Source organism: Dendrobates tinctorius, unplaced genomic scaffold (assembly GCF_039654945.1).
Source record: "Dendrobates tinctorius isolate UK_male_01 unplaced genomic scaffold, ASM3965494v1 ptg000211l, whole genome shotgun sequence".
Classification (NCBI taxonomy): domain Eukaryota; kingdom Metazoa; phylum Chordata; class Amphibia; order Anura; family Dendrobatidae; genus Dendrobates; species Dendrobates tinctorius.
In genome coordinates this window covers 9,683,701-9,695,000 of record NW_027361878.1, presented here as the reverse complement: position 1 = coordinate 9,695,000, position 11,300 = coordinate 9,683,701, and the positions used below count along the sequence as shown (strand labels likewise).

General features: G+C 40.8%; 1 protein-coding gene across 3 annotated transcripts in view; it reads left to right on the top strand.

Annotated features, from left to right (window-relative positions):
• RASSF7 (Ras association domain family member 7) overlaps positions 1–10,589 on the top strand; it is a 65,857-nt gene extending 55,268 nt beyond the window's left edge. For 2 of the 3 annotated variants that reach the window (XM_073554414.1, XM_073554412.1), the window contains exons 4-6: positions 3,489–3,657; positions 3,791–3,886; positions 10,236–10,589. In XM_073554414.1, the coding sequence (XP_073410515.1) occupies positions 3,489–3,657; positions 3,791–3,886; positions 10,236–10,267 (297 nt within the window). In that variant the 3' untranslated portion in view covers positions 10,268–10,589. Of the gene's footprint in view, positions 1–3,488; positions 3,658–3,790; positions 3,941–10,235 lie in introns of all 3 variants that reach the window. The other variant, XM_073554413.1, reaches the window with a different exon arrangement.
• Positions 10,590–11,300: the final 711 nt, after the last annotated feature.

Here is an 11,300-nt window from a genome sequence, read left to right as displayed (position 1 = left end):
CGGTGTATATCCAATTTCTATGGGTTAGTTCAGTATTCATTTCCAAAGCTATACGGCTATAACTGCTTGCACTTTTCTGAGGAGGCTTTCTGTGCCTTACCAAAAAGGAAAAAGGGCTCTGTTCAGACTGTTCCTATAAAGCTATAATGTCGAAACATTAAAACTCCTAGAGAATTAAGATTTCCCATCATTTGTTGCAAACCATGGAAACTACCCCAGCTCTTCATCCCCTTTTGCCAATACTATGTGATGTATCGGTATTTCCATGATCTGTGCTTCAAATCCAAATTTGTTGTCCGACTAACAATTGGTGACGTGATTGACCATGGCCAAGAAAAGCATTTTCAGTCCAATAAAACATGCTTTAGATGTATTTGCCAACTTTTCCAGTGCATTTGGTGGAGCGGACCCCAACAATCTTCCCCAAAACGAAACTAGCACTTCTAGAAGGTCCCTTTACTAGGGGAAGCAGGAAACAGAGCTTGGAGACATAGGGGGGAATGAGATGGGGTGAGTGGGAAGGAGTGGTTTCACCAAAGGGCATGGGTACAACCAAAAACTGTCTCTTCCTCAGGGATCCTTGCCTTGTAAGTTTGGCAAACATGGCACTTCATCACACACGCTTGCCGTTTGTGTACACATGGCATCTTTTTCCAGTATAAGTCTGTTTTTGGAAATTGCATATTCTGGTTTAAGGATCTAAAATTGCCAAATCCACCAATTAGTAGGGAGGTCATCATAGTTTTGCCTATTTAGTATAGGATAGACTGTATTTGCATGTGTTTATATGCATTTACATTTTGCATACACATTAATTTACTTTTTCAACTCAGACCCAGTTTCTCATTTATTTGCAGTGTATCTTTAATGACCGTATATGACTATTGTTTGCCTATGTGGCATAGTGAATGAGCTATCCCAACTAGAGAGCCATCGTTCTCCATAAGGATAACCTCTACCACTGGAGAGCCATCGTTCTCCATAAGGATAACCTCTACCACTGGAGAGCCATCATTATCCATAAGGATAACCTCTACCACTGGAGAGCCATCGTTCTCCACAAGGATAACCTCTACCACTGGAGAGCCATCATTATCCATAAGGATAACCTCTACCACTGGAGAGCCATCATTATCCATAAGGATAACCTCTACCACTGGAGAGCCATCATTATCCATAAGGATAACCTCTACCACTGGAGAGCCATCATTATCCATAAGGATAACCTCTACCACTGGAGAGCCATCGTTCTCCATAAGGATAACCTCTACCACTGGAGAGCCATCGTTCTCCACAAGGATAACCTCTACCACTGGAGAGCCATCGTTCTCCACAAGGATAACCTCTACCACTGGAGAGCCATCGTTCTCCACAAGGATAACCTCTACCACTGGAGAGCCATCGTTCTCCACAAGGATAACCTCTACCACTGGAGAGCCATCGTTCTCCACAAGGATAACTTTACCACTGGAGAGCCATCGTTCTCCACAAGGATAACTTTACCACTGGAGAGCCATCGTTCTCCACAAGGATAACTTTACCACTGGAGAGCCATCGTTCTCCACAAGGATAACTTTACCACTGGAGAGCCATCGTTCTCCACAAGGATAACTTTACCACTGGAGAGCCATCGTTCTCCACAAGGATAACTTTACCACTGGAGAGCCATCGTTCTCCACAAGGATAACTTTACCACTGGAGAGCCATCGTTCTCCACAAGGATAACCTCTACCACCCAACCCAAAATTGGCCATAAGGACACGGGTGCGATTGTATAGTTGCCAGATTTGATCATACTCTGGAATGGTGTGACTATAATTTTCTGGCAAGGCTACGTTCACGCGGCTTGACGTTTCATTTCTACGTTACGTTTTTGGAAACCACCAACCAACTGAAAGAAATGCCAAAAATGCATCCCTTACATAACTGATGTGAATGGAAGCAGTGGGACTCCATTGATTATTACGGGGTCTGTGTGGATTCTATTTTATGTCCATTTTTAGAATGGGGAGGGGAAACAAGTTCTGCATGATGGGCACATAACAGAACCCATAATTATGAATAGGACTTTTTCACTTCCATTTACATGTGTAAGGCAATGTATGCATTTTGGCCATTAAATTCCATTTGTCTGTTCCCCAAGAAGAAACCGAGGAATAGAAAGAAGTGACTGTAGCGGTATACAGACGCTTTTTAAAGGGTTTATCTTCGACTTTAAAGTTTGATGGCGAGCGGCTAAGGTTTGTGGGTAGAATTGAGCGAATTTGTTCAGATTTGGTCGCCGAATCTGATTTTGACATGTTTGCGCCATATTCAAACACTATTTGTGCCGAATGTATGTTTGATGATCAGTTCCGAACATATTCGGTAATTTCTACTCCCCTTGACTCTAATGACGTTCGAATATTGCAAAGACAATATTCGATGCCGATCGTATTCGGAACCGAATCCGACAAAATCGCTTAACTCTATTTATGGGGATCATACTCTTGTCCTCCCTCTTCCATTCAGCATTTTGAAGGGGCTTTGTCCCCTGTATTGTTTACATTTTCCTAAGGGGATGACAGCAATTTCAAAGTCTTGAATAACCCCTTTAAAATCAATACATGACCTTTTGCAATGACTGGTGGAAGACCAAACTAACAATATTCAACGCCTATACAATACACAACCAGAAAGTGGTACAAACCCCACCGTATTTATTATATTCTCATTGGGGCCAGTGGGCGTCATGAAGATGTAGGTCTGTGCTGTGGCAAAATTCTGAGCATTCCATAGAAGATATATGCCAGGGGATACTCTAAACTTTAATGTCAGATGGAAGCCTCCAACTTTGTGATTAATTTCAGTAACAGAGACTGCCTGCATAGATATGGTCTGTCATATTAAAGGGGTTGTACAATATTTATAAGGAATCGGTCTGCAGGTTTTTGTCTATAGAATCTGAGAGCAGCACGGTGTAGGCGCAGATTCCAGCGATGTGTCACTTTCTTGGCTGCTTGATGCAGTTTTCATAAAATCCTTGTTTTCTATGCTGTACGTGTAGCAGTGCTTTAAATGCTGAGCTGTGTATTACCCCGCCCCCACCTCTGATTGGCAGCCTGCTGACAAGTGTACATAGGAAGCTACCAATCAGTGGTGGAGGCGGGGTTATACAGATTAGCTTGACTGTCTGGCACGTGCGATGTAGTCCAGCAATGATTAATCTCCTGATTAAAATACGGATTGTATTCAAACTACAGCAAAGAGCCTAATAGTTGACACATCCCTGCTCTCTACATTATGCTGCTCTCTCACTAAATAGTAAAAACCTGCTGACATATTCCCTTTAAAGAAACTATTTCATTTTTGCGCAATTAGCGCCACTTGTCAATAGGTTATGTCTGGTATTACCACTCACTTGAAATTTTTAAAGTTGAGCACACACTTTATGGTTCCCAGTGATGCATACTAAAAAAATGGAATCTCATGTTTAATTCTCCCTCCAGACAAGAAATCAGGACCTGGAGGAGCTTAATAAGGACCTCAGACAGTGCAACCTCCAACAGTTCATCCTACAGACCGGTTCTCCAGTCACGAATGGCCAAGGACGACTAGACGAAGAGTCTTTCTCTGATCAAAGCGGCTCACAATGGGAAGAAGTGCACAGAAGCAGAGGTACAAATGTCCGAGTTCTGCAGCAGTAATAACGTATCTTCTCTGATAGAATTCATATATTCTATCGTATGTCTGGGCATACATCTTATCCGAGTGCATGATATTCAGTGACCACATATTATTTTCTTTGTAGGACGCACAGATTCCCTTCCGCGACCAACCCCCAACCATCTCACAGGTCACCCACGGAACTTGCTTGATCCACTCCTCTCCACCCGGAACCCTGAGGGTGTGTATGTGTGACGCCCTTGCTCTCTGCACGCTGCTTCTTCCTCGCTTGGTGGTGGGTGCTTTCTGCATGCCAATCATATTATTTTTATTTTTTTTTTTATTTTTATTTATTTTTTATTTTTTTTTTTCTTACACAGCCTCAAAGATTTGATAATTGGTGAAGTTCAATTAAGAAAAAAAAAAATGTATTTACAAAATTAAAAAATATTTTCAGAGTTTACTACCTTCGTAAGTCCCATGCGTGACAGATTCCCTTGCGGGAACTTTATCAATTCGCAGTCTGATTCTTGGGAACTGATGACCATCGTTGTCTCTGATCGCCAATGCCTGAAAATACTGGTGATGTATTTATTGATCCTAGCCATTAACTGTTAGGCTATGTTCACACGTTGCATTTTTGCTGCTTTTTTTGGTAAATAAAACTATTAAGCATGCACTGTAGACAAATGACACATATATTGTGCAGCAAGACCTTCTTTTTTTCAAGCAGTTTTTTTTTTTTTTTTTTTGGTGCCAAGAGAGCAAGTTTTGGCTGCAGGGAAAAAAAAAACTGCAACGTGTGAACATAACCTTAGGCAGGTTTTGCACATCTGTCATTCACCATCCAAGTTCGGACCACAGTGTCCAGACCGGCCGCAGACCTCGTGACCTAGGTAGGCTTATATGAGGCTGTTGATTTGGGGTCCAGAGACCCTCTGCTGACCTGGACATCGCGGTCAGTGAATGGACTGATGATCAGAACAGAGAATAGTTAATCAATGATCGGGTTGGATTTTCCCCTTTTTCTATTATTCGCAGCCTCCCTGTAGGTGTGGTACAGATAGGCAACGATCACCCCGGGGCTGTTTTTAGCGATAATTATTTACTTTTTATAATTACTTTTAATTTTTATAATCTCATCAAGACAATTATATTTTTGCCTTTTGAGGGGATTTTCCAGCTTTATGTAACTGCAGCTTATTGTATAAAGAAAAGTTGTGTAACTGGTGCATTAGTCCTTCATAGTCAAGATCTCTGCTTGCTGTAAGCGCTCATAAGACCCTATTACAGGGGCCGACGAGCGGGTGAACAATCTCTTGTGCCTGACTGTTGGCGTGCGTGCATGTCTGCTGATCGGAGGAAAATGGTATCTTTTATACAGACATTTAAATTGATGGCATCACATCCCCTCAATTCCTCCATAAAAGCACCGAGAGCCTTGCAGGTTCAATGATCGGTGCTCGCTTTGGGTGGAAAGACTCTGAAACAAATCAAGCCATGCACCTGTGTGAATGGGACCTTTTTTTTGTTTTGTTTTTTTTTTTTTGGACAGGTTTTCAGTCCTTTCAATGCAAATAAGAATGTTTGATGGAGAATTTGGGAAACTGACAAAATTAAGTTGCTTCAATTTTTATTCTAAAATAATGGAAGTTTATTTGTAAACGTTGATGGAAAATTCCCAGTATAAACCATTAAAGGGAATCTGTCAGCAGGTTTGTGCTATGTCATCTCAGGGCAGTATAAGGTAGGGGCTAAGACCCTGATTCCAGGGATGTATCCCTTATTAGTCTGTGTGCTGTAGTTTCAATACAATGAATGTTTTATCAGAAGGAGATTATCTGCCTAGCTAGGTGAATTATACCATTTGGGCCAGCTTCACCCCTTCCTCTGAATAGCAGCTTATTGTCCATATACAGATGTGGCCAAAAGTATTGACACCACTGCAATTCTGTCAGATAATACTCAGTTTCTTCCTGAAAATGATTGCAAACACAAATTCTTTGGTATTATCTTCATTTAATTTGTCTTAAATGAAAAAAACACAAAAGAGAATGAAGCAAAAAGCAAAACATTGATCATTTCACACAAAACTCCAAAAATGGCCCAGACAAAAGTATTGGCACCCTCAGCCTAATACTTGGTTGCACAACCTTTAGCCAAAATAACTGCGACCAACTGCTTCTGGTAACCATCAATGAGTTTCTTACAATGCTCTGCTGGAATTTTAGACCATTCTTCTTTGGCAAACTGCTCCAGGTCCCTGATATTTGAAGGGTGCCTTCTCCAAACTGCCATTTTTAGATCTCTCCACAGATGTTCTATGGGATCCAGGTCAGGACTCATTGCTGGCCACCTTAGAAGTCTACAGTGCTTTCTCTCAAACCATTTTCTAGTGCTTTTTGAAGTGTGTTTTGGGTCATTGTCCTGCTGGAAGACCCATGACCTCTGAGGGAGACCCAGCTTTCTCACACTGGGCGCTATATTATGCTGCAAAATTTGTTGGTAGTCTTCTGACTTCATAATGCCATGCACACGGTCAAGCAGTCCAGTGCCAGAGGCAGCAAGGCAACCCCAAAACGTCAGGGAACCTCCGCCATGTTTGACTGTAGGGACTGTGTTCTTTACTTTGAATGTCTTTTTTTTGTCCTGTAAACTCTGTTGATGCCTTTGCCGAAAAAGCTCTACTTTTCTCATCTGACCAGAGAACATTCTTCCAAAACGTTTTAGGCTTTTTCAGGTAAGTTTTGGCAAACTCCAGCCTGGCTTTTTTATGTCTCGGGGTAAGAAGTGGGGTCTTCCTGGGTCTCCTACCATACAGTCCCTTTTCATTCAGATGCCGACGGATAGTACGGGTTGACACTGTTGTACCCTCGGACTGCAGGGCAGCTTGAACTTGTTTGGATGTTAGTCGAGGTTCTTTATCCATCATCCGCACAATCTTGCGTTGAAATCTCTTGTCAATTTTTCTTTTCCGGCCACATCTAGGGAGGTTAGCCACAGTGCCATGGGCTTTAAACTTCTTGATGACACTGCGCACGGTAGACACAGGAACATTCTGGTCTTTGGAGATGGACTTGTAGCCTTGAGATTGCTCATGCTGCTTCACAATTTGGTTTCTCAAGTCCTCAGACAGTTCTTTGGTCTTCTTTCTTTTCTCCATGCTCAGTGTGGTACACACAAGGACACAGGTTGAGTCAACTTTAATCCAAACTGGCTGCAAGTGTGATTTAGTTATTGCCAACACCTGTTAAGTGCCACAGGTAAGTTACAGGTGCTGTTAATTACACAAATTAGAGAAGCATCACATGATTTTTCGAACAGTGCCAATACTTTTGTCTACCCTCTTTTTTTGTTTGGTGTGGAATTATATCCAATTTGGCTTTAGGACAATTCTTTTTGTGTTTTTTTTTTCATTTAAGACAAATTAAATGAAGATAATAATATCAAAGAATTTTGTGTTTGCAATCATTTTCAGGAAGAAACTGAGTATTATGTGACAAAATTGCAGGGGTGTCAATACTTTTGGCCACAACTGTACAATCTACACAGAGAGCCTGGTGTAGGTAGGATTAGCTTTCTGAGCTCTGCAATATCTAAAAACTCTGATAGTTTACTGGGTGCAGCAGTTGTGATACTAAGTGATACATCGCTGGAATTAGGGTCTCTGCCCCTACATTATGCTGCTCTTAGATGAGGTAGCAAAATGTCCCTTTAATGTCCCACACCCTGTGAATCAGCAGATTGGTCGGGGTCACGCAGGATGGAGGGGTCAGGTGCCCACGGAACCTGTCCATTGCAAATGGAAAACTATTTTCTCACGACAATGAGGCAACCTCATACATTGAGATGCTCTGAATATAAAATCTGCTGCGCCAGTCAATCCCTTGTGAACATACCTTGAGGCTTAAAAAAAAAAAAAAAAAAAAGTTATAATTTCATAATTTTGTTTACATATACAAAGAGATTTTTTTAAGCTTGTTGTCTTTTAATGGTGAACAAAGCATTTAAATAAGTCACGATTTAAAAAAAAAAAAAGAAAAAGAAATTGCTTGTGTGTATAGAAAACAACTTATCGACTAGAGAATACTTTAATATACCGTAAAATGTTCTGTGACTCATCTGCGCAAATCTGCATGTAAGGCCTCATTCAGACGTCTGCAAATCTCGGCGTATGTGTCCTATTAATCATTTTTATGGATAGAACACATTCATTATAATCTATGGAATTGTTCATATTATTTGTTTGGGTTTTTTTTGCTGATTGTCTGCAAAATCCAAAAATTGTGGGGATGTGTTCATGGTTCACTTTTATCAGTCACAGATCAAAATTGCCTATCCAATATGGGTCCAGGATAATCATGGACACCACATGGATGCCGACCGTGACGAACTGTTGGATGCCGCATTTAGGATTACAATGGATAGGGGGAAAATTTTCCATTTGTATTTTATTTATCAAACACTGATGGTAAATCAATGGACACGAGGATCGGTGGCTCAGGGTTCTTGTGGGTCACTTGGGGAATCGCAGATGAGGAAGTTCTGTTGACATTATAGGGTTACATGAATCTAAATGAAAAGTAATTATCCACCTCAGATTATATTTGTTAAATGTGGATATGTAGTAGGTGTAATAATCCTAATATTACCAATTACCTCCAATTAGAAATGTAGTATAGTTTTTCTGATTCTCTGTGTCTCTTTCCTCGTGTGCAGGCATTGCAGGACCTTAAGTATCCATGGTTACCACCAGAACAGCTAGCTAACTGCCACCATATCAGTGGTCATAACCATGGATACCTAAGGTCCTGCAATGTCTGCGCACGAGGAAAGAGACATAGCGACTCAGAAAAACTATACTACATTTCTTATTGGAGGTATTTGTTGGTGATAAGATTATTACCGTACATCTACTACATATTGGGATAGGATCTTGGAGATGGGCATACCCCTTTAGGGTACGTGCACACGCTGTGGATTGATCCGCGCGGATTTTGCAAAATCTGCAGGTAAATTCGCAGGTCAAAAGACCTGCGGTTTATCTGCGGATTGCTCTGTGGTTTTGCCCTGCGGTTTATCACCTCTACAAACCGCAGCGAAATCCGCAGAAAGAATTGACATGTCAATTCTTTCTGCGGTTTAGAAACCGCAGCAAATCCGCACGGAAAAATCCGCACCGTCTGCACAGCGGTTTCCATTTCCCATAGGATGATATGGTACTGTACACCGCAGCAGAAACTGCTGCGGATCCGCAGTGGCCAAATCCACTGCGGATCCGCAGCAGAATCCGCAGCGTGTGCACAGACCCTTAGGCTATGTGCACACGCTGCGGATCCGCTGCAGATTTGGCCTCTGCGGATCCGCAGCAGTTCCGCAGACTGTACAGTACAATGTAAGTCTATGGGACTTACAAACCGCTGTGCACACGGTGCGGTTTTTCCTCTGCGGAAAAGCTGCGGTTTTAAATCCGCCGAAAGAATTGACATTGTCATTCTGCGGATTCCGCTGCGGTTTGCCACCTATTCCATTGTCCAGGTGTCAATCCGCAGGGGAAAACCGTTGGCCAATCCGCAGGAAAAACCACAGGTCAATTTACCTGCAGTTTTACCTGCGGATCCGCAAGGGAAAATCCGCTGGTGAATCTGCAGCATGTGCACATAGCCTTAATCAGCTGTAATCTGTGGAGAACATAATCTTAATTACCTTACAGCCTCACCAAAGTAGGAACTAAACATTACAATATGCATTGCAATCAATGCAGAAATAAAGCTGCTCATAGCTCTGGCTCATAGGCAATGATTTAAAAAAAAAAAAAAATAAGAAAAAGAAATAAGAAAAAAATATGAAAAAGAATACAAAAGAAAATGGTGATATCTATAGGTAGTAATTGTTTCTGTGCTGCTTTTTGAAGTGACAAGGAACAGGAGATGCATCCCTATTGGTTATCAATTCTGTAATTTATATTGTATAAATCCATTGAACAAATCAAATGTACAAGATAGGTTTTTTTTGTTTTTTAAATTCCCGCTGCGTCTTTGAGATTTTTTTTTTTTTTAATCTGCCATATGGTTCCAGATATATGAATCTTAGTTTAGTGATTTTTATGGTCTTTACTAAGGGGGTGTGGTTCACAAGTAATTATGCAGAGCAGCCTAAAGACACACCCCAGAGGATCCTGTGAGCACAGCCCCTTTAGAAAAAACATAAAAAGTAGCACTAAGTAAAAAGCCCATATCTCTCAAACCGTATGACGGATTTAAAATAAGAAAAAAAAAATGAATTCTCGGCCTACATGGCCATGACCATTAACCAGAGAAAACAAAAAGCAAAAAACACAAATATCCTGAACTAAAAAGTGAAAAATATACTGCAAATAAAGCATAAAGGTAATAATAATAATGTACTGTACATGTGGCTCTGATCTCTTATGAAGCCATGCGACACTTCTTGAGCTTAGTGGATCTATTCCACATGTCTATGGGTTTTTATTAGAAGATTCCTGGAAGAACATTTGTCTTATTTGCTTGTTCTACAAGTCAGACACAATTTCTCCCCTATTAATTTTCTGTTTCCTCATCTCTTTACAGTTTTACCGTCCCGGGATACGTCTTGGACTTGAAGGATCTCATCGAAATGACGACCAGTATCTCCACTTTGTTTAAATCTATGTATGAAATGACATTGTCGAAAAAATATCTATATATTGTGTACATATCTAATTGTTTATATAATTTTGTATTATACATTTCTTTTGATACAGATGTGTATAAAGAAATATATCTAGAGGTTTAATATGAAATATGCTACATGTATTTGAGAGGGCAGGCAAAAGTTGGAATATTAAAAATGTGAAAAAAGCTAAAACTTTCCTACGTCCATTTAGTTACCTGTGTAACTTTTCACACCTGTGAATTTTTCAGTAATAAATATCTACAGTTGAATCCTGTTGTGTGCTTTAATGTCATAAAATGCAGCACTCAATATATATCTCCATTAAAGAGAACCTGTCACCAGGTCAAAAGTGCCGTTTTATGCGCTTATTTTTATTCCTGCTTCCCTGAGTATTCCACTTTTTTTCTTTTTGTCAGATAAGGGCCTATTTATTTAGTGCTAATTTTATTGGTCTTTACAAAGGGGGTGTGGCTCACAGGATCCTCTGGGGCATGTCTTTAGCTTGCATACTTATGCTGTGAGCTAAGCCCTCCTTGGTAAAGGCCATAAAAAAGCACCAAATAAAAAGGCCCATAGGGTTGATTAAAAAATCCCCCAAAAACCTGAAACTCATTGGAGGAGGGAGTATAAAATAGGCACGAAAACTGAGCTTTTCTTTTTTTGATCTGGTGACAGGTCCTCTTTATAGAGACAGTGGTCTGCTTTACTCCTTGTGGGCGGCAGTGCTTCACAGCAGCATAGCATCTCCTATAAATTGTAGTAAAGTATGACATAACTTCCGCAGCAGTAATCTTTCCATTTTTACCATAATCTTTGGGTATCTGCTATATCACCCCGGCTAAATTAACATCTTTTAACAAAAAATACTGTTGGTTATACACATTAGATTGCTGTCGGCCAAAAGGTCGTTCTGCTGACGACTGTCTTGGTCGTCTCTCCCATACACATGAGTGCACGTCCGGCTGAGCGCTCGTGTTCTG